General features: G+C 41.6%; 1 protein-coding gene across 4 annotated transcripts in view; it reads right to left on the reverse strand.

The window, feature by feature from the left end:
- The window catches only part of AKAP7 (A-kinase anchoring protein 7), a 134,511-nt gene that overhangs the window by 85,150 nt on the left and 21,403 nt on the right, over nucleotides 1–27,958 (reverse strand). For all 4 annotated transcript variants that reach the window (XM_024208258.2, XM_024208260.2, XM_024208259.2 and 1 more), the window contains exons 4-5: nucleotides 26,233–26,369; nucleotides 17,250–17,410 (exon numbers count right to left, since the gene is read on the reverse strand). In XM_024208258.2, coding sequence (XP_024064026.1) covers nucleotides 17,250–17,410; nucleotides 26,233–26,369 — 298 coding nt within the window. The remainder of the gene's footprint in view (nucleotides 1–17,249; nucleotides 17,411–26,232; nucleotides 26,370–27,958) is intronic.

Below are 27,958 nucleotides of genomic sequence, written 5' to 3' on the forward strand. Positions count from 1 at the left end.
TCCTGGAATTGACACCTCCTCATCTATTATTGGGAGTGGACTACATCCACCCTGATTGAATTGGCCCTGTCAACACTGGTTCTCCACTTGCGAAGTAACTCCCTGCTCTCCATGTGTCAGTATATAATGCCTGCATCTGTAACTTTCACTCTATGCATCTGAAGAAGTGAGGTTTTTACCCACGAAAGCTTATGCCCAAATAAATCTGTTAGTCTTTAAGGTGCCACCAGGCTCCTTGTTGTTTTTGTAGATACAGACTAACACGACTACCCTACCTAACCTTTAGACAGGTTAACCTGTTAGTTAAGTTCAGCCTTCAAAAAGCACATTATGATTGTTTTATACCTAACCATTTGTTTCCAATATGCTTACTGTCTCCTGTGTCTCCCATCTTTGATGATAAACTTATTCTTGTTTTCACTATAAATATATCTCTGTGCTGTTATGTTAAGCAAAGTGGTGATCCTGGGTTGAATCTTACAAGCTAGTGTGTACTATTCCTTTGGGAATAGCAGGCCTAGCATGTCTGTCAGACTGTTCAGTGGTTAAGGGCCTGGACACTATAGGGAACACTCCGCGGATCTGCAGGTTTGGTTTGTGCCTGTTGCTACCTGTACAAAGAGAGCAAGGCCTGCGGAAGCCTGGAAGGTAGCGCTTGTGCTGCCACAGGCTGTTGGTATCAGGGCGCTATTCTACAGCAAGCACGGACAACAAGACTATTTAATGCTAAGGGCAGGTAGTGGTGAGGTGCCTCACAATCCTGGGTACACCTGAAGAGTGTCACAGAAGCACTACTGTGATTTCATTCAGCCTCCTTCGAAGTCCAGACACTGCCTTCTTGTTGTCTTCCATATCAGATTTAAGGTCTTATCTTCATCTGCAAGATCTTGTACAAACTAGCTCCCACGAATTTCTCTGTTTCATTTCTTTCCATTTCCCTCCTTGCCCTCTTTGCTCTGCCAAGCCACACAATTAACCATCCTATCTGTGCTGTCCTTCCACTCTTCCATGAAATCCCTTACTCCTGACTAGGGTGACCAGTCATCCCAATATTACAGGCTTTGTCTTATATGTGCAACTATACCCACCACCCCTGAAAAAAATGTCCTGCTTTTTACACTTATCTGGTCACCCTACTCCTGACACCCATGACCTAGTCCACCAGGCCTTCAATTTCTCCTCCTTAAAGTGTCTTCTTCAAAGATATTTCCTCCAAAAGGCCTAGTCCTCCTCCTGTAACAAAAGTATTAATCTAGACATATGAAAATCTTTACAAAACATTTCACTCCCTACAATATCATGTGACTAACACCTCAAACTGAACATCACCATTCGGTCACATATCTTTTGTTGCTTCCCACCCTGCCCCTCTTTCCCCACAAGTCCTTTTTGCATTTGTGCATTGTCTGTGAAAACTGTAAGCTATCTGCAGCAGAGACTGAATATGTGTAAGTGTCTGTAAAGCAGACACAAATATTCTTTTAGTAAGTAGAGTTCACTAGTGCAGTAGATTTGGTAGTCTAATGCTGGAGACACAAGTTGAAATACTGATTAGACTAAATGTAAAAAGTAAAACTTGTTTGTGTTGTGCTAGGCCCTAGGGAAAATTTATGATATTGACAAAAGCCATGAAACAGTTTAGCACAATTTTCAGCCTCTACCAGTGGAGGAGGACAGAAATGAATGGGGGTGTTGTTTAGAACAAAGATTAAAAGAGGCTGTGTGGAGGGAACTGCATAGCATCAGAGGCACGAGCTAAAGCTAGCTCTCGGACAATCAACCTTCTCTTGAATGGGCACAAAGGAAATGTAAACAATAAGCAGACATCTTGGCTCCTCCAACCATCTCAACAAAAATGGTAGTTTGCTGCTTTTTATTTTCACCAATGGATACAATATGGATGTATTTGCCTCTGTATGTAATTATATATTTGAAATCTTATGACGAGCACGCTGCCATTTCTTTTCAATCTTAAATCAGTTTCATTTGCTTGCTATGGATAGGCCAAGATCCTGGGCTGCATAGCTTAGATTATCATTTTGCTACCAGCACACCTGTGACCCTTACATAACAGCATATGGACCAAAAGCAGAGAAAACCCCCATAAAATCACAGCAGCACACTTTGTATACATTGTATATAACAGGGGAGAGGACTAGCAGATTTCTGTTCATTCTGTATAAAATTAGTTGCATCTCCATTAAAATTACAATAGCTTTTAAGCTAAGGCATTCTATAAAAGTATACAATAACTAAATACAATAACAGGGGGGAGAGATAGCTCAGTGGTTTGAGCATTGGCCTGCTAAACCCAGGGTTGCAAGTTCAATCCTTGAGGGGGCCACTTAGGGATCTGGGGCAAAATCAGTACTTGGTCCTGCTAGTGAAGGCAGGGGGCTCAACTCGATGACCTTTCAAGGTCCCTTCCAGTTCTAGGAGATGGGATATCTCCATTAATTTAATTTAATTTAATATATTTAAATGATTTATTAGGCATCCACTCTTGTCAGTTATCAGAGTAGGCTGTATGCCTGTGTGATCTTTTTATTGTGTGTTCCCTTCCATTACAGTCATTAATATATTAAAACACTTAATCAGCCGCATCAAAACTTATTGAAGAATAAAGGACCACAATGGCATGAAATAAATATTTAACATAAAATCCTTTGAGGTCTCTCAACTTTACATTATTTGAGGCTAGCACCTCATATCAGTAAAATGTGAAGTTTAGATGCTTAAATACTGAACTGAAAATCAGTTCAAAATTTAAATAGATGTTGGCTTTGTATAAATTAAATACAAATGAAATGAGTAAGACTTAAAATCAAAAGAAATGTTTCCATATTTTAAATAAGATTTTTAATGAAAACAATTCTAATTTATAACCGTATGCCTGTAGTGAGGTTTTTTGGCCTGTGTTATACAAGAGATCACTGGATGATGAGCATAACGGTCCCTTCTGACCTCAATTCCTGTGAATCTATGAAACCCACATGTTGTAGCTTTAAGAACCTGAAAGTCAAATTGACAAACACAAGTGAAAGTGACTTGATTGTCACTGTCCAAGCCAAAAATGGAACATAAATATTGTCTACAGAACATGAGTCAAGGTATCCGAATCTGGTCCTTAAGAAGGTAGGAATAAAGGATAATTGAAATTGATAGTGTTCTTAAACAATAAAATACTTCACAGACATGTAAAGTAAAATTTTATTGTAATAACTTTTTCCAACTACCATCATTAACATTTTAAATAATTACCAATATACCATATTACCGTTAGCAGCTATTTAATAAATATATTCTCTTAGTCCTAGATACCATCTGCTGGTAAAAAATTGAAGCCTGAATATGCACACCTTTGTTCAACAGCATCAGACCAGGGTGTGGGCAGTGATGCCTAGTGATTAGAGCAGGCATCTATAGCCAGCATAGGGTCAGAACCAGAGTCGGGGGCCAGATGCCAAAGCCAAGGTTCAGAGCCAGGTTACCTGGAGTTAGGCAAAGCAGAGGAAGGCTGGGTGCAGGGTGGGAGCAAGGCTGGGAACAGGTAGGCACAGGCGTTATTGCAGCCATGGGTGAATGCTTTGAGCAGCCAGCGAACTGGTGCTGCTGCTGGGCTTACCAGCTTCCTCAGCCAATCAGGCAGGCATTCTGTCAGGGGGTCTACTGGATGCAGCCCAGCTGTATTCATCAGGCTGTCCAGAGACGAGGCAGGTGCAGCTGCAGGGTCTTATTCCTGACAAATATCAGCAGGCTGTACAAAGAGCCCTGCTAATAAGGGAGCACCACCATTACAGTCTATAGCCATAATCTGATGGGCACAGAAGTCCATGCTAAAACATCTATTTGTAAGGTCAGAACTTATGAGGGTAGAACATGATAAATAATCTGGAATGTTTCCCAGAAAAAAGCAAACATCAGAACTGTATTCATTCGATGTTCCTCCTACCCAGGCTCGCTCACTCTTACATCACATACAAAGAATTATCTTGGTAGGTGCCTGGCTTTCAGAGAGATTCACAATGCAGAGAAATTCTACTTATTTTTTTTGTTAAAGAAGTTAAATACACAGTAGAATAGTCTGCTTTTCATGAATATTCTTCATCCTTGGATACAGTCGTATTAACTAAAGCAGTGGTTCTCAATCAGGGGTCCGGGCCCCCCTGAGGGGCCGTGAGCAGGTTTCGGGGGCCAAGCAGGGCCAGAGTTAAACTTGCTGGGACCCAGGGCAGAAAGCTGAAGCCCCACTGTGTGGGGCTGAAGCCCAGGGCTCCGAGCCCTGCCACCTGGGGCTGAAGCCTGAACAACTTAGCTTTGTGGGGACCCCTGTGTTGTGGGGCCCTGGGCATTGCCCTGCTTGCTACACCCTAATGCTGGTCCTGGCTTTTATATGCAGAAAAACAGTTATGGCACTGGCAGGCCATGGAGTTTTTATAGCATGATGGGGGGGCCCTCAGGAAAAAAAAAAAGGTTGAGAACCTCTGAACTAAAGAATGCTTGCTCTATTCATGGAATATAAGCTCCCTCTGGTGGTCAGAACACTACCTACTGACACCAATGAGTCTCATCCAAAGTCTGTTAAGCCTACAGGTCTGTATGTTTATTGTTTCAGTGGTACTAGTGATGATTTAATGAGATTAAAATTCATAACGTTGTACCAAATAGTGCATTACCTTTTCTACAAAACATGTACTTGTAGAAGAGACAAAACGTGCAGTAACATTACAGATACTGCTAGGGTGACCAGATGTCCTGATTTTATAGGGACAGTCCCGATTTTGGGGTCTTTTTCTTATGTAGGCTCCTATTACCCCCCACCCCCGTCCCAATTTTTCACATTTACTGTCTGGTCACCCTAGATACTGCCAACGATGTAACAGATCCTTCTAATCAATTCATTTAGGATGCCTGTAATAACCAAAAGACTGATTCTGATCTCACTTACACTGGTTTTAACACTTGCTGGACTCACTCCTGATTTATGCTGGTAAAAGTGAGATGAGAGTCAGACACTGAGTCTTCAAAAATCGAAGTCTACCTTCCTTGAATACAACTGTTATAGTAGTCTATGTGATTTAACCAATCATGACAGTTTCACTTCCATTAATAGACTACAAGTAGCACAGTTTAAAGGCATCTGGTCTTTAGGAACCAGTCATGCCAGAGACTGAGGACACTCACTCCCTTATACAGTCAAGCCTCAAATGTCGACTAGAGTGACTCAAAAGTAAATTCTCAATAGCTACTTTGTGTTTAGCTCAGAAATTCTAAAATGACAGAATAAAACTAGAAAGAATAAAATTATTTCTTACCCTCCTGTCATCACATTTTAGGCATAATTACACTGTGGTTCCTGGTAGATAATTATATGGTGCTAAATGTGTTCTAACAGTTTGTTGTGGAATAATTAAAAAATCAACTGACTCAAACAGAAAATCTATATTAGGCGTGCTTTTTTCTGAATTTTTGCCTCCTGGTCACTTGGATTTAGAACCTTGCTGCCGGACATATGCTTACTGTTATAATGCTGTAGCAAATTCAAATGTTGTTGATTGATATAAAATATTTCCATTACATTCATGGGATTGAATGGGGTCCGTCTGGTGACAAATTTGAGTTTAATAATTTCCTATAACTTGTCACCATGGTACACTAATAATAAATTGACAACATCAGAAACTCACCTTACAATGTAGCAGAAATCATGTAAAATCATATCCCCATAATCTTAACTAAGTAACCCTGAAAACAAACAGCTACAATATTCCAACAATCCTGGTCAGGAATTCTGCCCTCAATAAATATATTTGATGTACACAGGATTATTATGCTATGTGTTGATAATGTACGTGGCACAAATCAAGACACAAAAATAAAAAAGCCCCGATCTACAATAGCTTACACTATTTTCTCTTGCTAGTCTACATTTACAATCATGTGTTTGGGCTATTGCCAATAGACCACAAGCACAAGGTGTAAGTTTAGACATGCAACCTGCTTAGTGTTAGTGTACTAAATGTACGGTAGGAAATACACTTAATGGCACATTTGTTCTCATAGGTTTCTTTACATTTGATAGATTTATGGTTTCTGGCAGTACCTACAATGTGCTAGGTTATGTACAAACACAATTGTGTGCCAAAATAAATCTTAATTACAGAAAGCATAAAACAATAGAGGGGGTTTACAGGCATTTCTGGCTGCCAAAAATAACTGCTGTTATAAGCAGCAACAAGCACCTAAAAAACAACACTAAAACCACTTGAGCTCTCTGTCATGTTACATGTATTACCCAGAGCAACAGTGATATGAGGGAATATATTCAGCAACAGAGACATCAAGATGATAGAAACCAATACTAATTTCATACATTCACTACAAGTTTGCAGTCAGGGGAAAGCCTATACTCTTGTCTCATGCTACTGGCAGCGAACATCAGTCAACAGGCAATTTGCATATGTAAGTTCTACATCAGGCCCCTTCAAATGGTGTGGAGTAAAGGACAATATCTAACAAAGAAAATGCTTCCAGAGTCAGGCTATAGCTAGAGGTATATCAACAACCACATTTGTGGACATTACTGTTCTGTCATCGTATGTACATTCAATCAATTGGTTATCAATGTTAACCATATTTGAGATAAAAGTCATGGTGAAAGGAAGGAGTTATGTTTTCAAGATCCATGAGAACTGTAAGCACAAATTTAGTACAGACAAATTGCAAAGAAAATACTAATTAATGGAGGCATATCAATTCAAGAAAGCCCACAGAGTCCCACCATGAAATCCTGGCCCCATTGAAACCAAATGGGAATTTGGCCATTGACTTCAATGGGCCAGGATTTCACAGTCTGTATCTAGCTCAGAGTTCTGAGCTTTGGATGAACAGAACTCTTAACATTAAACTAAAAGTGCAAAAATTCTGATCACAAGCCTAATTCAAACTTGGACAAATAAAACATGCTCAAAATCAACTCCAAAATGACTATACTCTAAGTATTTCCAAATCTCTAAAAATATGCAACACACAGCACAGTTACATTATGACACTGTGCTATTTTGTTATCTGGAACTCTGATTCTGAAATTTCAAAAGTAGGGATCTGAAGAAATGGAGATAAGCTTTCTGGGCTTGTGTGCTCTAATGGAGAGAAAAAAGGAAAGTGCATTGCTACCAGGTGTGGGACAAAGAAGAGAGACCCCAACAGTACTTACTACTAATGGGATCTGATAAAGGTACCATGTAATTGAAGTTAATGGGAAAGGTAAGGGGCAATCCAACACTAGGGGCTCTGTGTACTGACATCCTATGGTGTAGGAAAGTAAGAGGATGCATTGGAGGACTTAGTAAAATAGAAAGCTTCCACCTACAAAGAAAAAGGGAAGTTACTTACCTTCTTGTAACTTATTTACCTTCTTGTAACTTCTTCAATGTGTGCGGTCCCTATTTGTATTCCACTGTGGATGCACATGCACCTGAGACCAGAAAATTCTTGCAAGTGGTGTCTGTTTGTATGTTCCTGTGACGCTGCTCTCTTTATGCGCCACATCAAGGGTATAAGGGCCAGGGCATACCAAATGCCTCTCCAATTCCTTCTCTATTGCAAATCTAGTCAAGATCCAAAGCAGTGGGGAAGGAGGGAGGGTAGTGGAATACAGATAGGGGATCACACATCTCAAAAACCTCCAGTTACAAAGTAAGTAACTTCCCTTTCTTCTAGTGCTGGTCCCTATGTATATTCCACTGTGAGTGACTGAGAAGCAGTACTCAGAGAGGAGGAGGGTGCAAGGATGCAGATGATATAGCTGCTTGTAGAGCCACTGTCCCAAATGATGCATCAGCGGTGGAGTCCTGGACCAAGGCGTAATATCTCGTGAATGTGTAGGTGAATCTCCCTGCAAATATCACACAGGGGTATCTATTGATATGATGCTACCAAGACTGCTTGTGCCCTTGTAGAGTGAGCCCATACACCAGGTGGGGGAGGAAACTGTGTCAATTGATAACAAAGTAAGATACAGCTAGCGCTCCACTGAGAGATCCTCTGAGAAAATACAGCTTGTTCTCATACTCGCTCGGCAAGGAATAGTCAAGGTACTTCCTTATCTGTTTCGCTTTCTCTAGTTAGAATGCCAATGCTTGTCTCATATCAAGGGAATGAAGTCTCCTGTCCTTGCTAGAGACACAGGGGTTCAGGAAAAACACAGGTAAGTGAATTGATTGGTTTATTTGAAATTCTGACACTGTCTTAGGAGTGAATTTCGGGCACAGTCATAGCAAGACCTTATCCTTATGGAATATTGTGGCCTCACCCTTCAACCAAGAGGCCCCAAGTTCCCTAACCCTTCTGCCCAAGGTGATGACAATGAGGAAGGCAACCTTCATTGAACACGTATCTAGCTGTTCAAAGTGTGGCTTAGTGAAAGTCATAAGCACTAAATTAAAATCTCAATGAGCGGTTGCTTTCTTTGCCGACAGAAAGGTTCTGATCAGGCCCTTCAAAAACCTGGCTGTTACCGGGTAGGTAAAGATCAAGTAACTGTCCATTGGCAAGTGACACGCTACTTGCCACCAGGTGAACACATAGTGCTCTCAGGGAAAGGCCTGTCATCTTGAGGGTAAAAAGACAAATCCAAAATAGCAGGAATATCCACTGTCTCTGGAGATATATAGCTTTGCTGGGCCCAAACAGAGAAATGTTTCTACTTGGCTAGGTAACATTTTCTGGTGGAGTCTTTTCTGCTATTAAGAATGATTTGCACAGCTTCAGAGCAAGAACATTCTAGTCTGTTAAGTTTATCAATTAATTCCAAAACCTCCTCTAATGACATTTCAATCTGTGATAATTCTTCAGATTTGTCACCTACAAAGGATGGCTCAGGTTTGGGAATCTCCCTAATATCCTCAGCCGTGAAGACTGAAGCAATATAAATACTCTCCCCACGTAGGTACTTACAGTCTGTGATCAAGTCACCTCTTAACTTTCTCTTTGTTAAACTAAATAGATTGAGTTTCTTTAATCTCTGCCTGGAAGGTAGGTTTACCAAACCTCAAATTATTCTTAACTCTTTTCTGAAACCTTTCCAATTTGTCAACATGCTTTTTAAATTGTGGATACAGAAACTGGCCACAATATTCTAGGAATGTTCTCACTAATACTGTACATAGTAGTAACAACACCTCCCTATTCCTGCTCAATATTCTCTTGCTTACACATACAAACATCACAACTGACCTTGCATTTTCTATATATGTAAGACTAGTCTTGTACAGGTCTTGTACAGGTAAAAGGGACATCTTTTTTTAAAATAGTTGTATTGTGTGTGTCCAAACAAAATTCCCAATTTTCCAATTAAATCCAGTGGAATTAGGCCCCAATCCTGCAATCGGCTCCCTGGGCATGTGTGGAGCTAGTTCCCAAATTGGGACCTCAGTCCTAATCCCCAGTGACTTCAGATTTGCCTGAATAAGAACTGTACATTAATGCTGTGTAACACTGGAACAGAAATAAAAAAGAGGTCTTGACTTCATTAAGGTTAGAAATACACCTTTATCTTGAATGGGTTCTGTTGGGGTCTTTTTAATTGCCATCTCTTTACATTTAAAGAAGTACTTTTTGTTTTCTCAGCAAAACACTAAAACTAAATGGTGGGTCTTCTTGTTGAATTATTTTACTCTTAGCTGATATTCTAAATTGTGTTGCTTCAGTATATTAAAAAAAATTGGATTTTTGTCTCTGTTCTGTCCTGTTATTTATAAAGTTTTGACACTTTGAGCGTATGGGACACATACAAAAATCTGCCTAATTTTTTCTCACCCATGCCAACATTCAAAAGATTGCATTTTGAGATATCAAGGAAACAGATACTTATTTAAAAAGTAAGAAACCTAATTTTTGATACACATAAATAACTGACAATATACTAAAGATCCATTCCCACAACTTCTTGACCAAACAAAAAGTGGGATTTAGCATTATTCTTATACAGAAAATTGAGTTTGTTTTCACAGAATATGATATACTTGTGATAAAAAATAATGGCGTAACTACTGTGGCAAATAGAATCACAGGACTGGAAGGGACCTCAGGACGTCATCTAGTCCAGTCCTGTGCACTCATGGCAGGACTAAGTATTATCTAGACCATCCCTGACTGGTGTTTGTCTAACCTGCTCTTAAAAATCTCCAATAATGGAGATTCCACAACCGCCACAGGCAATTTAGTCCAGTGCTTAACCACCCTGACAGTTAGGAAGTTTTACCTAATGTACAACTTAAACCTCCATTGCTGCAATTTCAGCCCATTTCTTTTTGTCCTATCCTCAGAGGTTAAGAACAATTTTTCTCCCTCCTCCTTGTAACAACCTTTTATATACTTGAAAACTATCATGTCCCCTCTCAATCTTTTCTTCTCCAAACTAAACAAATTTTTTCAATCTTCCCTCATAGATCATGTTTTCTAGATCTTTAATCATTTTTGTTGTTGTTCTCTGGACTTTCTCCAATTTGTCCACATCTTTCTTGAAATGTGCCGCCCAGAACTAGACACAATACTCCAGTTGAGGCCTAATCAGCACGGAGTAGAGTGGAAGAATTACTTCTTGTCTTGCTTACAATACATCCCAGAATGATGTTTGCTTTTTTTGCAACAGCGTCACACTGTTGACTCATATTTAGCTTGTGATCCACTATGACCCCCAGATCCTTTTCTGCAGTACTCCTTCCTAGCAGTCATTTCCAATTTTATAAGTGTGCAACTGATTGTTCCTTCCTAAGTGGAGTACTTTGTATTTATTCTTATTGAATTTCATTCTATTTACTTCAGACCATTTCTCCAGTTTGTCCAGATCATTTTGAATTTTAATGCTATCTTCCAAAACACTTGCAACCCCTCCCAACTTGGTATCTTCCACAAACTTTCTAAATGTATTCTCTATGCCATTATCTAAATCATTGATGAAGATAGTGAAGAGAACTAGACCCAGAACTGATCCCTGTGGGACCACACTTGATATGCCCTTCCAACTTGACCGTGAACCACTGATAACTACTCTCTGGGAATTTGAGTTACTGTACTTTGATTCCAGGAATCTGCAGCAACTAAGTTCTAAATGTCAGATGCCTGACAGTTATAGATTTCAGAATCAAAGTCACAAGTCAGACAATTTCAGTTTTCTGCCATTTTCTTCAGCTCCCCATGTTGTTTCAAAATTAATTCCAGATTAATGCAAATATTACTGCAGAAGTCTGGAGATTGAAATATAGGCCCAAATCTAAGGAATGACCTAAGCAGGCTGCAATTGCAACCATTGAAAAGATGAAGAGTGATCTCCTCAGTTCTCTTACATAGATAGCAGTTTTCATCAGCAGATCTCAAAGCATTTTATAAAGGAAGTCTCCATCATTATCCCCGTTTTACAGATGGGGAAACTGAGGCACAGAGTGGTGACTTGCCCAAGAATACCCAGCTTTGTTATCCCCTTTCCCCTCACACTTTGATGTAGAGGTTTTAATGATACATTGATCTGACTATGAGTTTGTTTACTGTGAATGAATGTCTTACTGAAGACGAAGGGTCAAAGTCTGATCATATCTTATGCCAGTCTCAGAATCTGGACAACTAATCTGAAATCATTTAGAAAATTACTCACAAGTGCTCTCATTTTCTTACAGTTTTATAGATGGTGGCTTTCAATGTCCAAGCTACTTTAGCCAGGGATTATTTTGAAGATCTGAATCATTTACTCTGAAGTTTTCAAACTCAGACTTATTCTGGTCTGTAGCATATCTGATTTCTCTGGTTAGAGAGAAGACCAAAGCTGAAATATTTCACCCTCCCTCATTTCATTACATCTCACTAACCAAGTACAACAACTAGGTATTTACTCTTGCTCAAATGTACTGTGTCCATCCAGGCTTGGATAAAGCAAACAGTACTATTATATTTTAATAGTATATATTATATTATAATTAAAACAAAACACACAAGTCTGGACAAAAAATAAACAACCCCAAATAGTTATGTCACAAACAGCCACCATTCATTCTCTTACATGGGAGACCTGGAAAAGGGCAATCAGGTTACGAATGAACTTACCATAGCTTTCTAAAATTGTCTCTGTATAATATATAATCATCTTATAAATGTCCAATGAGATTTTGGGACGTGACAGTGGGGAAGCAGACTTACCATAGGACTAAAAGGCGATAAAGTACTTGAAATAATAATGCTAGAAACCACTGAAATCACTTTGGATTTGAAAGAACTATTCCATTTCCAGCAGGCTGGATTTTAAAAATACCTCTAATTCAGGAGCTGCTTCAAATAATAAAACTGTACCCAGCAGCAGTGTACTTTATTGTAGAATGCTGAATGAGTTCCCTACCTCTGCTTGTCTGTCATTCCGTCTTTTATAAGGTACAGACTAATAAACTCTAAAATCAAAAGGTGCTTGGGAAACTGAACTGATACATGAGATACTGGAGAAAGCACAGAAAAATTGAACAAGACTTTATTAACATATGCTGTTGGGATGTACCAGAGACAATATGATGGCTGTGGTCTCTGCTACTGTGAAAAATGTCCTACATGGGTTATGCCCATATTAAAAAATGGCGTGACCTCATATTCCTCAGAGCACAAAGGATCATTCATCAGTACTGAAAATCTCTTTAAGGGAACCTTTCCAAGGAATAGTTGAAATTGCTGGCATAGCTTAAAAGGACAATGACAAACTAGAGACATTTCTTGTGCTCTGAGATATTTTTATTAAATACTTATGAACAACGTACTTTAAGCCCAGATTTTAGAGGGATGCAATGATGTGTCTTCTCTGTTTTGTTTTGACCCAGGCACCATCTGTTGCTTTTCTGGAGAGCAGAACTCAGTTAATATTACACTTATTTTTGATATACACTCATACTAACTGAGCTTCAAGAACTATATTTTATGACAGGTTTGATCTGATGTGCCAAAGCCAATAGCTGTTACGAAGAAGTGGGTTGTGGTTGTGGGTCCATAGTTAAAACAGAGTTGAGTTTTGCACTTAAAGCATGGATTCAACCTCTCTGTGATTTATTAAGAATACGTGTCCTCCCCAGAATTACAGAGTCCAGAGTGAATTTTCTGAGATTTTACAAGTAAAAACTTTCATTTGTTTGAACTAAAATTCATTTGAGAATGTGTCCTTTAAGAAAGTTAGCACTTTGTGTCAAACTTTTTCCCCCCAAATGATCTCAATATCAGAATAAAAGACTCTTCAAAATGTTCATATAGTTAAGATTAATTAAATCTCATGCACAAACTACATTTGAAAAAATCAGGTTATAATGAAGCTAACAATTAACAATTGCTATATTTGCTATATTTAATTGTTAGGATTATACGAATAGGGCTAGGTTGACAGCTGAGGTCACTCTCAAGGGAAGCCATTTTGACATTAGAGAAAACTCAACCCTTCCTCTACAGCTAATCTGCATGCAACAATTCTGTTAGTTGAAATGAGCCAGTGACATGAGAGAAACTGGACTCACGTGTCAAAAGTTCTCAGTAGCAGATCACTTGGCCCCATCTGTTACTGCTGCAGGTTGCATGGTCACATGTGAGCTTGGGCATCCAGTGCTTGAAAGGCTCCCCATGGTACTGCTGCCTTTGCTACAATATGCACTGAGGTTGCAATACAAGGGAAGTCCTTGCAGCACAGATCTCTTCTTCATGTAGTGCCATTCTCTCTAATGTGGTTCCTTTCCCCAAAAACAGTCCTTTCCCCACCACCCTCTACTGAGGCCTATGGACATTTCTGCTTCCTTCTCCTCCCCCCAAATCCCCACTCTCTTCTCCTGACCCCTCAAAGGTTGACAGTACATATCAGCAATTTAGGATATAATACATTGCTGTAATTCTCCCCAAAACAAGCATTGCAAACCCAGAAAATACAAAAAATTAAGGTTAAATGTTAAAAAGTACAGTATATGGAAATACAAGTTAAGGTGTCCAAACAACCTTAACTCTGCAGTGAAATCATGAGGAAAATTTTCAAAAAAATCTAATGTGTCTTTCAAAATCAGTTTAATCTAACTTGGGTTCAGAGAAGGGCAACTAAAATGATTAGGGGTTTGGAACAGGTCCCATATGAGGAGAGATTAAAGAGGCTAGGACTTTTCAGCTTGGAAAAGGGGAGACTAAGGGGGGATATGATAGAGGTATATAAAATCATGAGTGATGTGGAGAAAGTAAATAAGGAAAAGTTATTTACTTCTTCCCATAATATAAGAACTAGGGGGCACAAAATGAAATTAATGGGCAACAGGTTTAAAACAAATAAAAGGAAGTTCCTTTTCACACAGCGCACAGTCAACTTGTGGAACTCCTTGCCTGAGGAGATTGTGAAGGCTAGGACTATAACAGGGTTTAAAAAAGAACTAGATAAATTCATGGAGGTTAAGTCCATTAATGGCTATTAGCCAGGATGGGTAAGGAATGGTGTCCCTAGCCTCTGTTTGTCAGAGGGTGGAGATGGATGGCAGGAGAGAGATCACTTGATCGTTACCTGTTAGATTCACTCCCTCTGGGGCACCTGGCATTGGCCACTGTCGGTAGACAGGATACTGGGCTAGATGGACCTTTGGTCTGACCCATTACGGCCATTCTTATGTTCTTATGGGATCATGAATACTAAAATACAGTAATAGCAATTGTACAGTTATTGCATTGTATCACTACACTTCAAGGATGTGGTTACCAATTATGGGGATTTGTGGCCAGAATGGTTTTATTTCTTTTTGTTTTGGAGTAAATGCTGTGTTTATTTTTGTATTTATATATATTTTTATAGATATTTAGAGCTTTCAATAAGCATTTAAAAATGTGTATGAATATCTAAATTAAATAATTTGAAAAGAGAATGCATCGTTACAGTTTCAGTAGGGCTTTTTCCATAATCAGACATAAGAAGTTACTAACATGGTCTGCTAAATGATCTTAAGATACATTATAGATAGGCTAAAAAAAAAGAATGAGCCACAAAATAAGCTTAATTTTTTTTTTTTTATTTCTTTCAGGCCTTTCTGTTCTAAAATACATTGGAGTTAGATTTAGAAAAAGAAAAACAGTAGTGATATCTACACTCCAATCTTTTGGATTTCATGATGAACCCACAACTGCCATGAAAACCAGAATATCATGCTGCTGCTAACATAAAATAATGCTGACACCTATACCTGACACTTCTTCCAAGTAATTATTAAAATTCATTATTTTTAAATATAAAAGGTATGTGCCTAGAACACTTTGCAGTAGGAACACAATCAACATTTATGTTTGCCATGTCTGTTTTTATTTAAATTCAAATTCTGAGCACAGCACTCAGTCTGAGAAGCCAGACTAGGTGCTGAGCAGATACATGGAGGGGTGGGGAGGGAAGAATCCTCACTCTACAATCTGCAGCATGGCTCCAAAGCTCCTCCATAGAGGCTACCTTCAGCCTAAAGACTGAAGAAACTACGTGGGACTGTGACAGGGTGTATGTGATGAGGTTAACAGACTGTACTGGGCTCAAGCAGCCCTACCACCTCTGCAAGGCATGTCAGGCCTGAAGGGAAGATGTAAAAGGGAAAAGCCCAGCTCAGCTGGTGTCAGACCTAGGAGGCGAGCAGAGCCTTGGATGGAGGTGTGGTGTTGGCTGCCTGGAAACAAAGACCAAAAGCTGTATGACTTCGGGGGGTGCCCCGGGAGACCAATACAGTGACAGGGACTTTTACACACACCCCATGCCCACTTCGTGAGGCAGATTCTCAGGTCACACCCTTCTCCTGGTCTGCCCATGTCCCATTGGCTGGGGAACTTTCACACCCATGGGAAGAGGGTCTGCATTTGACCTTCTATTTGTTTTTGTTGTTTGTTTCTAATCCAGTGGGTTTAATTATGGATGATATACCCTCAATTACAGCAAGGGTAGGGTATAAGTATTTGATGAAATGGAGAACTGGGCTATAGACAACAAAATGAAATTCAACAAAGACAAATGTAAGGCGCTATAGAGAATAGAAAACAAATGCACAAATACAGAAGGGGGAAACTGGCTTGGCAGCAGCACTGCTGAGAAGGATCTGGGAGTTGTGCTGGATCACAATCTCAACATGAGTCAACAATGTGATGCTGTTACAAAAAAAAAGCAAACGAAATTTTAGATTGCATTAACAGAGGCATAGCATGCAAATCACAGGAGGTGATAGTACTGCTCTACTTGGTGCTGGTTAGGTTCAGCTGGAATACGGTGTCCAATTTTGGTCACCAATGTAGAGAAAGGATGTAGAGAAACTGGAAAGGATCCAGAGGTGAGTGACAAAGATGATCAAAGGGAAGGAATGCAAGCCGTATGAGCAAAGGCTGAAGGAACTGGGTATGTTTAGTTTGGAAAAGAGGTGATTAAGAGGGGACATGATAGCAGTCTTCAAATATTTGAAAGGCTGTCATAAAAATAATGAAGAAAAGTTCTCTCTTGCCACAGAGAGCCGGACAAGAGACAATGGGCTCAAACTATAGCACAGCAGATTTAGATTAAATCTCAGGAAAAACTTCCTAACCCTAGTAACAGAATCACAATGGAACAGACTGCCTAGAGCGGTCCTTCACTGGAAGTTTTCAAAAGGAGGCTGGATAGCCATCTGTCTTGAATGGTTTAGACACAATAAATCCTGGATCTGGGAAGAGGATTAGACTAGATGACCCTTGTGATCCCTTCTAATCGTATGGTTCTATGACCCAGAGTGAGAGAGGGAATATTATTGCCTTTTCAGCCTTCTCAGGATACTCCATGAGGTTTCAGGTATGAGCATGGGGAATGAGGTGAATCAAGGGGGAAGCCATGGAGATGCACTGTCTCAACACACCCAACCCATGAAACTTGTAAGGAAATTAATCCTGACTCAATCAACGTTAACTTACCTATCTTTCTCCTCCATGATGTAGATAACTTCCTTTAGGAGGGTGGTTCTAGGGCAGATAGTAAACATGGATTTTGGGATGGACAGTGCAAAGATGGGCCACGAACCACTGCAGAGGCAGAGGGCCTCCATGGAGCTCAAAAAATCCATGAATTTTGTGGTCTGAAATGCCAGCCCTCCCAACAGAAGAATGTGTAAGCTCCAATTGTAATTACTGCCCATTTAGTGGATAACATAGTCCTATATTAGCAAGATCTTAGAAGAGCATTCTGAGTACTTTGTAATGATATTAACAAGTTTTACCTGATATCTCCGTAAGCATGGCTGTATGATGACTCGCTGCAAACTTCACAAATACAACTTCATTTCTAAAATCATCAATTCCTTGAAATGATAAATCCAAATGTTTTCCTTGTAGGAGTTCTTCTACTGCATCTTTGCTTTCTAAAAGAGCACCAACTGCTCTGTGAAGGGAAGAAAAATCTCTTTGATATAGTAATAATTTAATTTTTTGTATGTCTTCCATTCAGGGACCTCAAAATTTTATTAATTAAGCCTCACAACACCTTTGTGTTATCTTATACCTATAACAGTGCTATAAGTATTATTTGCCCCATTTTATTGAAAAGGAAACTGAGACAGACTTGCCCAAGGTCACAGAGCAAACGTTTATTAAAGCCTCGAGGAGAGTATTTTGTTTTGTGAGTGGTTACCAATGTATCCACTCCTTATTGTTCATACACCTTCCCTGTCAAAACTCCCTATCAGAATGTAGATGCTGTTGAGAAAATATTTATTTTCCAGGAACACATGGTTACGCTTAACCATACACTCTCCAGAAACAAGGGTGTTAGAGGTGTAACCTTCTGCCCAGAAGAGACTCAGCTAATTAGTCCAGGGTTGGGAACCAGGGAGAAGGAATCACAGTTGTTAAAAACGGCTCTGTATCTAGGAAGTAGAACAGAGGCCTTCCTGAGACTGTCTGGAAGAGGAAGCTAAGAACCCAGCATAGCGCAGAGTGTGGGGGTTGCCAGAGAGAGCTATGTCAGATTACACCTGAGGATCTGGTCCCAGGCGATGGTACTGTAAATATGACTGACCATGGCCACACCTTGGGCTAGCCTGGCATCAGTGCAGTGCAATCCCAGATTGTTAAACAGAGATCTGATGTTGGGGAAGCATCGTAGGCTCAGTGAGGTCTTTGATTGCCACACACAATCAAAAACATTCTTCAAATGCATATTGAGGGAACAACAAAGATATTCGAGAGCTGGTGAGACTATGTGAGTCTCATAACCGGTTTCTGAAACTCAACATATAACTAGTTGTGTAAAGATGCATACTGCATTGCTCTTTAAAGGCAATATCCTGATCTCATTTAAGTCAATGGCAAATCTCCCACTAACTCTAAGGGACCAGGATTTGAGCATAAATGTGTGCCTACAGAATTTAAAATTTTCAAATGCACATGTTCAGTACTTAGCCAACATTAATTCCTGTGACAAAATCGAAGCATTGGGCACATCTTTAAGGAAGTCTCATTAACACTGAACTTCTTCTGTCTCTGTTCTAGCGCTACAGCTCTGCTCCTTGCTTTGAATTAACTGAGCTTGTGTCACTTACTAACAGTCAACAGGGCAGTTTCAACAATCAAAGGGAAAAAATTCTCTTTTTCAGTTTGCTTACTTTGTGTATTGTCATTTTCATTGTTTCCCTTTGTGACTAATTTGTCAGTTTTTCCATTTTTATGTCTCTTTCACAGAGCAACAGAGAATTTTTTTTTAATTAAAAAATGTAAAACCACAAAAATTGTCTGGGGGACATAATGACAGGTGTAATATCACAAAATACTATTTAACTCATTTTTTAAAACAGACTAGATTTCAAATAGATTATGTCTTTTTAACTCCTGTGCATCACATCTAATAAGAATTGCTTACTGTATATATGCAACTCTGCATTTTCAAACATAAGTTTGTTCTTTTAAAATTAGTATTTTTTAAATATGCACTGCTCATTTAAGTCTGAAATTTCAAAGGACAGTCATTTTTTAGGTACCCCACACAGAAGATTGGAGTCCCCTGCCAGATTGCTGCTCAGGGGGAAGAATATTTTTGTTCACTCTTTCAAGAGCTATTTTGCTCAAACTTTCCAGAAATCTTCAGTGTACTGGCCAAATTCCAACTTTACTACTTAACATTCTGCTTCCCTAATTTGTCCTGAAATTTCAATTAAATATGGCATTTTACTTCACCTCCTATCCTAAACTATTGCATAACGTTACTCTGTTCTGTTAAACAGATGCCGTGTTTCACTCCAGTGAAAGGATGCTTGAAAGGATCCTTTGTAACAGTTTGTATATCATTGTAATCTATTTACAAGGCACTTTGGGATTCTTTGGGATAGGAAGCACTATTACTTTCCTTACTTTATCTTGTTGATAATAGGAGATAAGTGGCATGCAGGTATAAGAATAAATGTATGCTTTAGTTGAGAAACAAGATCTGTTAGCATTTTAATAACCATTTTCAATAGATATTTTTGTATATGTGAAATGGTTGTACTTCTCTTGAAATGACCTTCAGATTCAAGGAGGTAGAGAGATCAACGAGTACATTTTTAGTGCCATTTAATGCCAATAAGACATACAATTCAGTGATGGAAGTTGTATTGTATGTGGTATTGCCCACCTACTGCAATGATTTTTTTCCTTAGCTATTGTCAATGAAATATTAACCTTTTACTTCACTGATGGGATGTTGACTTTATAGTCACTAGATGGCAGTAATTACCTGTAAAATAGATACATTCTTAGGCTATGTCTATACTGCACACCACTGTGGCACTGCGTAGGGTACATGTAGCTACACACCGCAGTAAAAAGCAGGCTGTGTCCATGAAGCAGTGTGTAGCTACACACATCAGTGAAAGGCCCTGGCACTGGGGAGGCAGCAAGAAAAAGTTCTAGCAGCTCCACACTGTCTACGCCGTCAGAGCTTTTCCCCCAGCTGGAGTCTTTCACTGTGGTAGAGAGAGCCTCTGGCAACTCCCTGTGGCAGGGAAAGGCTCCAGCAGCTGCGAGCTGACAGATCCTTTCCCCTCTGCCTCTGCCCTGCTAATATCTTTCCCTCCTGCTGGAGTGTTTCCCTGTGGAGGGGAAAGGCTTCGGCAACTCCCAGCAGTGGAGAAAGACTCCAGCAGCAGGTCACAACACTGCTAAAAAGTATCTGTGTAGAAAGGGGAGGTATTGCTTGGATGTATAAGGAGCCACATAGGGTATATACCTTAAGGATTCAAGCATGTCTTTACTCACCTAAGCAGTCCCTCACTGTCTACGCTGCTATTTATACACATGCTAGGAAGACATGCAGTGTATGTACTCTATACGCTGATGTAAGGAGTCTGCAGTGTACCCTTAGAGGCACTGATAGATCAAAATAAATGATGTAGATTCTATCTTTAGTATTTGGTCTAGATAATACTTAGTCATGCCATGAGTGCAGGGGACTGGACTAGATGACTTCTCAAGGTCCCTTCCAGCCCTATGATTCTTTTTATAAGCAAGCTATCACCATGGCAACTGAGAACTTTCGTATCTTATCAGGTATAATAGGTTATTTCATTCGTTATGCCCACACATACACTTACCCACACGGTGTGTGTACATTCTTATAATCATATCTGAACAGCACTCCCCTCTACTTTTCCAGTGTCTCTATGGTACTGAAGGCTTGGGTGAGAATTAGATGGTTGACTGAAACCTAGTTCAGGTAAAAAGTGATGTTGGCTGAATTAGGAACACATCTAAAGGTAACAGCAGATGTGATACGTTCTTTTCATTAGGGTATCCTTGCCAATTTTTAAAATGAAGTTTGCAACCTTCACCATATGAATAAAACCTGTAAGTTTCTGGATGCCCAGATAGGATCAGTGGACAAACGTACTTTTACTCATCTGTGCTTGACAAAGGGGTCTGACTGTTCCTTATGCATGTACACCTCCCTAGTCACTCAGGCCTTTTCTACCACCAGGCTGGATTACTGCAATGTGCTCTACGTGGAACTATACATGAAGATGTCTCACAAATTTCAGCAAGTGCAGATTCAGCTGCCTTTCTTTGCAGGATATTACAAATGAAGCATATTAGCCTACTGTTCCACAGGCTGCTAGTGGCTGCTAATTCGTTTCAGGTCCTGGTTACTTAGACATGATCTCTCTTTTTTTTTTTTGTGCCTTATGCAAACAGTTGACATCAACTGGGACATCAAGCTGACAGTCTCTAGATTTTTGCTTCTGGGAACTGGTAATACATAATTTTCAAAAGAGGGCCTTTAACAGTTGTACTGGGTCCCCCATTAACTGAATATACCTCACAAGCCCATCTATTGACTCTGGTTTTGCCTGATGGATAGGCTGTGAAGGATCAGTTTTGGATTAGAGCAGAGTCTTTTCAGTTTGGCTTTGTCTCATTGAAGAATTAGTTGTATGTGATTTTATAATGTGTGTGTTTGTCTCAGGGGTGAAAGTAACTTAAAGGACTTGCCGGTACTCTGGAGTCCTGAGGAGGGGCGGGGCCTCAACAGGAAGAGGCATGGCCTCCACCGGAAGAGGCGGGGCCTTTAAATCCCCAGGCCTAGGGCTGTGATAGCAGCAGCTGGGAGCCCCGAGCCCTTTAAATCACCCCCTGAGCTCCCAGCTGCAGAGGTGGCTAGGAGCCCTGGGGTTAGGAGGCGATTTAAAGGGGGTGATTTAAAGGGCCTGGGGCTCTAGCTGCTGCTACCGCAGCGGAGCCCCGGGCCCTTTAAATTGCCGACAGAGCCCTGGGGCTCCAGCAGCAGGGCCCGGGGCTCCGCCTGTCGCTCCGCTCCAGGGCTCTTTAAATTGTCTCTGGAGCCCTGCTGCTGGAGCCCTGGGGTAGCGGCGGCAGCTATTTAAAGGGCCTGGGGTGGTAGAGGCAGCGGAAGCCCCGAACACTTTCAATAGCCACCAGAGCCCTGACGCCGCTATCCCAGGGCTCCAGCAGGCTCTGGGGGCTATTTAAAAGGCCCGGGGATCTCACTGCCTCTATCTCCCAGGCCCTTTAAATTGTCCCCGGAGCCCTGGGGTAGCGGCAGTGGGGCTCCAGCGGCGATTTAAAGGGCCCGGGGCAGTAGCGGCGGCAGGAGCCCTGGGCCCTTTAAATCGCCACCCAAGCCCCGCCGCTGCTACCCCAGGGCTCTGGCAGCGGGGCTCTGGCAGCAATTTAAAGGGCCCTGGGCTCCAGCCCTTTAAATTGCTGCCTGAGGAAGCCGGTCCACCCCGGTATGGCGCAACAGCTCTTGCCAGCAGGGGTGGCAGGTTTGTAGAAATGTTGGTGGTGCCCAGAACCTGCCCCTGCCCAAACTCTGTCCCTCCCCAAACTCCACCCCCCACCTGCCCAAGGCTCTGGGAGGGAGTTTGGGTGGGGGAGGAGGTCTGGGGTGCAGGCCCTGGGCTGGGGCAGGGGACTGGGGTGTAGTAGTGGTGCAGGGTGCAGGCCTTGGGAGGGAGTTTGGGGATCGGAGGGGGGTGCAGATGGAGGGGATGCAGGTTCTGGGAGGGAGTTTGGGGATAAGAGGGGGTGCGGAGGGAGGGGGTGCAGGGGTGAGGGCTGTGGGGTGAGGCTGGGGTGGATTTGGGGTGTGGCTGGGGATGAGGAGTTTGGGGTGTGGGAGGGGACTCAGGGCTGAGGCAGAGGGTTAGGGTGCATGGGGATGAGGGCTCTGGCTGGGGCTGGAGATGAGGGGTTTGGGGTGTTGGAGAGGCTCAGGGCTAGGACAGAGGGTTGGGGTGCGGGGGATGAGGGCTCTGGCTGGGGGTGTGGGCTCTGGGGTGGGGCAGGGCTGGGGATGAGTTTGGAGTGCAGGCAGGCTGCCCTGGGACTGGAGCCAGAGAGGAGGACTCCCCCCAGCCCTCTCCCCGCCAGCAGCAGCGAGCTCTAGGGTAGGGACCCCCCTTCTCCCCCTGGCAGCACACTCACCCCCACCACTGTCACTGCACGTGCTCCTAGAGCCACTCTCAGGTCCAGGAATCTCCCTCGCCTCCCCTGTGGTGGGTGCCATGCCGGGGGGGCTGCCATCACATGTGTGCCTCCTCCCCTGCTGCTGCCCCTCACTGTAGCCTCACTGGGGGTGGGGGATGGGGCTGCCCCTTGCCCAGTGTGGGGCAAGAGCGGTGACTGCAGGCAGGAGGGGTGGCTGTACTGGTGGAGGGTCCCACCGGAAAATGAAAGGGTCTGAGGGGGAAGGGCAGCCTGTCCTGGCAGTAGTGCAGGGGGGCACTAGGACCCTGCAGTGGCAGTTAATGCAGGCAGGCAGCCTGGAGCTGCAGGGGACAGGGAGAGACAGGCTCTGCTCCAGGACCCAGGGAGGTGCACGGGGGCAGCAAAGGGATGCCGGGGGGCACTCAGGGAAGGCGCGGGGGGCAGCAGGTGGGGCCAGGGGGGAGACCCGGCCCCGAACATTCGTGGACCCTCAATACTGTTGGAGCCACAAGCCCATATAACTCGCTGATGCTGCTTCTTGCCGGTACACCATTCCAGGGCTTACTTTCACCTCTGGTTTGTCTATAGGTGGAGTTAATAAATTGGTTTTCTAGCCAATCAGTTTTCTAGCCAATTTAACATTTTTCTGTATCCTACCTTAACATTTTTATAGCTCTCCGAATTGCTCTCTAAGTGTAGAGTGGATGGGACAACCCCTGGTCACTATACCCAAGCAAATATTCCTAGAAAATTCAATATTAATATAAATGAACAAGCAAGATTTGACTCTATATTCCTATTTTTCCATTTATAAAGTGTTTCAAGTAACATTTAAATATGACTTATTCTGACTGAAACAAAAGATTACCCTTACATGGTACTGTTATCTATTTTTAAACTCAGTTCAATTAACATCCAGAGATAATGAAAGAGGAAATTTACAATGATCTCTAGATTTCAGAGCTGGGTGAGGAAATAGTGACAGGAACAAAACATCCCTCTAGGAATATGTAAAACGGATTTTAGGAGCTGTCCATGTTTTTTCTGAATTATGTAATCTAAACATTATGACATTTAAGTATGGATCTCAGCTCTTTTCTAAATTGTTAATTTAAAAGTCTCTGACAAAAACAAAGTTAATATAAGCAAAGCAAATTAGAATCCTTTCAACTGTTCGTATATGCGTGCTGAGGGGGTCAGATATGGGGTATATCTGTTTGTCTTTCTTTTCTCTATTCTATGCTTTTATTTTTAACAGTTACCAATTGTTTGCTGTAACATTGAGATGTGAGAGCAACTTAAGGCCAAGATGTACCTTGCTGAAACCAAACTTGTTAAAAGTTATTTAACACTTTGTCTCTTTCTGTAAATCTAGTGGTGTTCTGTACACGAAATTAGTGAAGTATATAAAAGCAAAGAAAGCACAGTTAAACTTTTCACTCTTTAATCTTTTGAAAGAATGGATTTGAACACATCCAGGAAAGAACTAAAAACCTTCATTCTCTACTGTAAGCAATCTAGAGCATTATTATTAAATGCCCACATCACCGACTCACGATCAAGCTCCCATTGTGTAGGACCTATATAACTATGTAAAAAACATACATTCCTTGTCCAAAGAGACTACAGTGCAGTTAGACAAAGTAAACTGAAAGAGACAGTTAACATGTGAGCAACAGTCAAAGGTACTTCAGTTACATTTTTTAATTGTGGTTTCCTCAAGCCATATTCCCATCCTAGAAACATATTTTTTTTCCCTCTGCACAGACACCTCAACCAATATGTTCCGCTATTGTTGAACCAACATGCCCTTCTTTCACCCCAGCCATCTCACAGAAACTTTTATTTTGCTTTAATGCCTCCTATTATATTGTATTACTTTCAACTTTTGTTTTATTTTAATGCCAGTTATCTCCTTTTTCTCTGCATCTCTCTTCCAGGATCAATCTCTAATTAGCAGTTAACCCCATATTGCCCCCACTTCTTGAACGTTCACAGTTTAGCTCAATTAACAATTCTGCTGACGTCAACAGGATGTGAAATCACCTGGAGTCATTGAGAGCATGCTTCCACTACACAACAGCAGCTGCCCTAAGGCAGCAATGGCCTCCTTGGGCCATTGCCCAGGGCAGGAGGAAGCTCATGTGCTCCTGCTCTTGTATTTCAGGGGACAGAGGATTTGAGGGGATAAGAGGGTGCCCAACAGGTCTAGACTGGCCTGTTCTCCCTGCTGTTCTTTCCTGCTGGCTACCTCTGTATCTCTCCCATCAGGGGAGCAGGGCCTTTTGCATAAGGCTATGTTGATGTCACGGAGGTCATGGAAGTAGAGTTACCATATTTAAACATTAAAAAAAGAGGACACTCCACGGGAACACTCCACAGGGCCCCATCCCTTCCCCGCCCCAACTCCACCCCTTCCCTGCCCCTTCCCCAAAGTCCCCGCCCCAACTCTGCCCCCTCCCCTGAGCGCCCTGCATTCCCCCTCCTCCCTCCCAGCCACGAGAAACAGCTGCCCGAGCGCTACCGGCTTCACGGTTTGCCGGGGAGCCTCCAGACCCTGTGCCCTCAGCCGGGCGCTTCCCCAGCGCAGTCGGAGCCCGGGAGGGGAAGCGCCCGGCGGCGGCGCAGGGTCTAGAGGTCTGGGGGCTGCCCGGCAAACCGTGAAGCGGGTAGCGCTCGGGCAGCTCCGCTCTTCAGCTGCACAGAGCTGAGGTGTCTCGGGGGAGCTGCAGGCGGATTCCCCCTGGCGGCTTCACGGTTTGCCGGGCAGCCCCCAGACCTCCAGACCCTGCGCCCCCGGCTGGGCGCTTCCCCTCCCGGGCTCCGGCTGCACTGGGGAAGCTAAAGTCAACTAACTACATAAGTTGGTTGACCTAGAGGAAAAACAAAAAGCAGCTGTCAGCCAGCAGAGGGGAGCTACTACCTGTGCTAACTCACAGCAGAAAGAGAGATGAAAAACCAGGCCTAAGGAGGAGCTGCAGAACTGGACATGGATGGATAACTCTGCCTAAATAAAGGATTGTAAGGTGGTGAGAGAACTGAAACCCTTTCATCTCCCACAGGGACCACTGCACACTTTAGTTTCAACTCAGAATTAAAGGGTTAAGCATACACCAAAGTATATTATTCTGAACATTCCCAAGTGCAGGTATATGATCAGTCTCAGGAAATTTAGAATTGTTACCCTTTATACATGTATATTAAAATGGGGTCTTCTTCCCTGAACTTCCCTACAACCAAAGAAATAGATTTTTAATGTACATAATTTAACAGCAAAACACTTACGTGCCAACTTCTTCTTCATTGGATAAATGCATCACTAACAGCGTGACATGTAAAGAGCCATAACGAACCATTGCTTGGGAAAGTCTGTGATCCTTTTGTACAACTATATCTTGGACAGCCTGAACACCTCTTGTAATCTAAGAGAGACAAGAAATACACAAAAACAAAACTAGTCATTATAGTTTTTCTATCCCACAATACAAGCAAGGAAGAAAACAAACTCACTAAAATCAGATGTTTGCATAAAAACCTCTGCAAGCAGACACAAGTTTCATCATCTTCTTGATAGAGTTTTGTTAATCTGCCTGAGTAAACTCAAAGTGGGTAGGAAGTAAGGGAGTTATTATTGTATGGCTGGACATCCCAGAGTAGCTCAGTAGTAGCTTGTCCTCCGCAGAAGCATGCTAATTCCTGGAACAGTTTAAGGCAGTTGCTCTCAACCTTTCCAGACTACTGTACCCCTTTCAGGAGTCTGATTTGTCTTACGTACCCCCAAGTTTCATCTCACTTAAAAACTACTTGATTACAAAATCAGACGTAAAAATACAAGTGTCACTCACAGCACACTATTACTGAACAATTACTTTCGTTTTTACCATATAATTATAAAATAAATCAATTGGAATATAAATATTGTATTTACATTTCAGTGTATAGTATATACAGCAGTATAAACAAGTCATTGTCTATATGAAATTTTAGTTTGTGCTAACTTTGCTAGTGCTTTTTATGTAGCCTGTTGTAAAACTAGGCAAATATCTAGATGAGTTGATGTACCCCCCTGGAAGACTTCTACGTACCCCTGGTTGAGAACCATTGGTTTAAGGTGCTTCACTCTTCCCCAGTGTTGTGCTGTCAACATCCTAAATTAGAGGCTTCTGCAAGAACTTCCTCCACCAGCCTATGATAAACCTCGTGATGCAGTAGGGGATGAGGGACTACAGCCAGCTTTTCCAAGATCTTGTATGTAGCACACAGATGAGTATTCAGTAAATAATGTGCTGGGCCATTTGAGTTACAACTCCTGATTTTTCTATTTGAGGAGAAAGTTAGATCGTACCCATTCTTCAGATATATTTTAGGAGTTTCTTTAAACAGAATATTGATACTTACTGTTATTAAAATACTGTCAATCTGCTTGTTAAAAAAAAATTAACTTAATATTTTCCTTCTATCAGCAACTACACATAAAGAAATGCTTGCATGATAAATTTTGTCCAACAGTCTTTACTGCACATGAAAGTACAATAATCATCATGGTTATTAGAAAAATTGCTACAAAGCCTAAATATAACATTAGTGAAAATCAAATCAAACATAGCTGATTTACTATAATCTTGAGTATTTGGTAAAATGAGTAATTTCTTGAACTAAACTAAGTGAATTATAAACAGATTACCATCTATCAAACACTACAGCCAAGCGAGCCCTTGTGCAAATCACCTAAAAGAACCAATTTAAAAGACCTCAAAATGACTTTGAAATCTATAAATTAAAGTTGTGTAAAATGGATATATATATGTGTGTGTGTGTGTACACACACACATGCCAAATTTTCATTACAGAAGAGTCTGCTTTTGGATTAAAAAAGGAAAACCCCTTTACATGCAAATCTTTGCCTCTCACTTTATATTAAAAACCTTATTGATGCTGAACACCCTCTCCCAATGAAAACAATGAGAGTTGTGAGCGTTCAGCACCGTTCATGATCAGGGCCTACATGAGA

Source organism: Terrapene carolina, unplaced genomic scaffold, assembly GCF_002925995.2.
Source record: "Terrapene carolina triunguis isolate 2854851 unplaced genomic scaffold, T_m_triunguis-2.0 Scaffold85, whole genome shotgun sequence".
Classification (NCBI taxonomy): domain Eukaryota; kingdom Metazoa; phylum Chordata; order Testudines; family Emydidae; genus Terrapene; species Terrapene triunguis.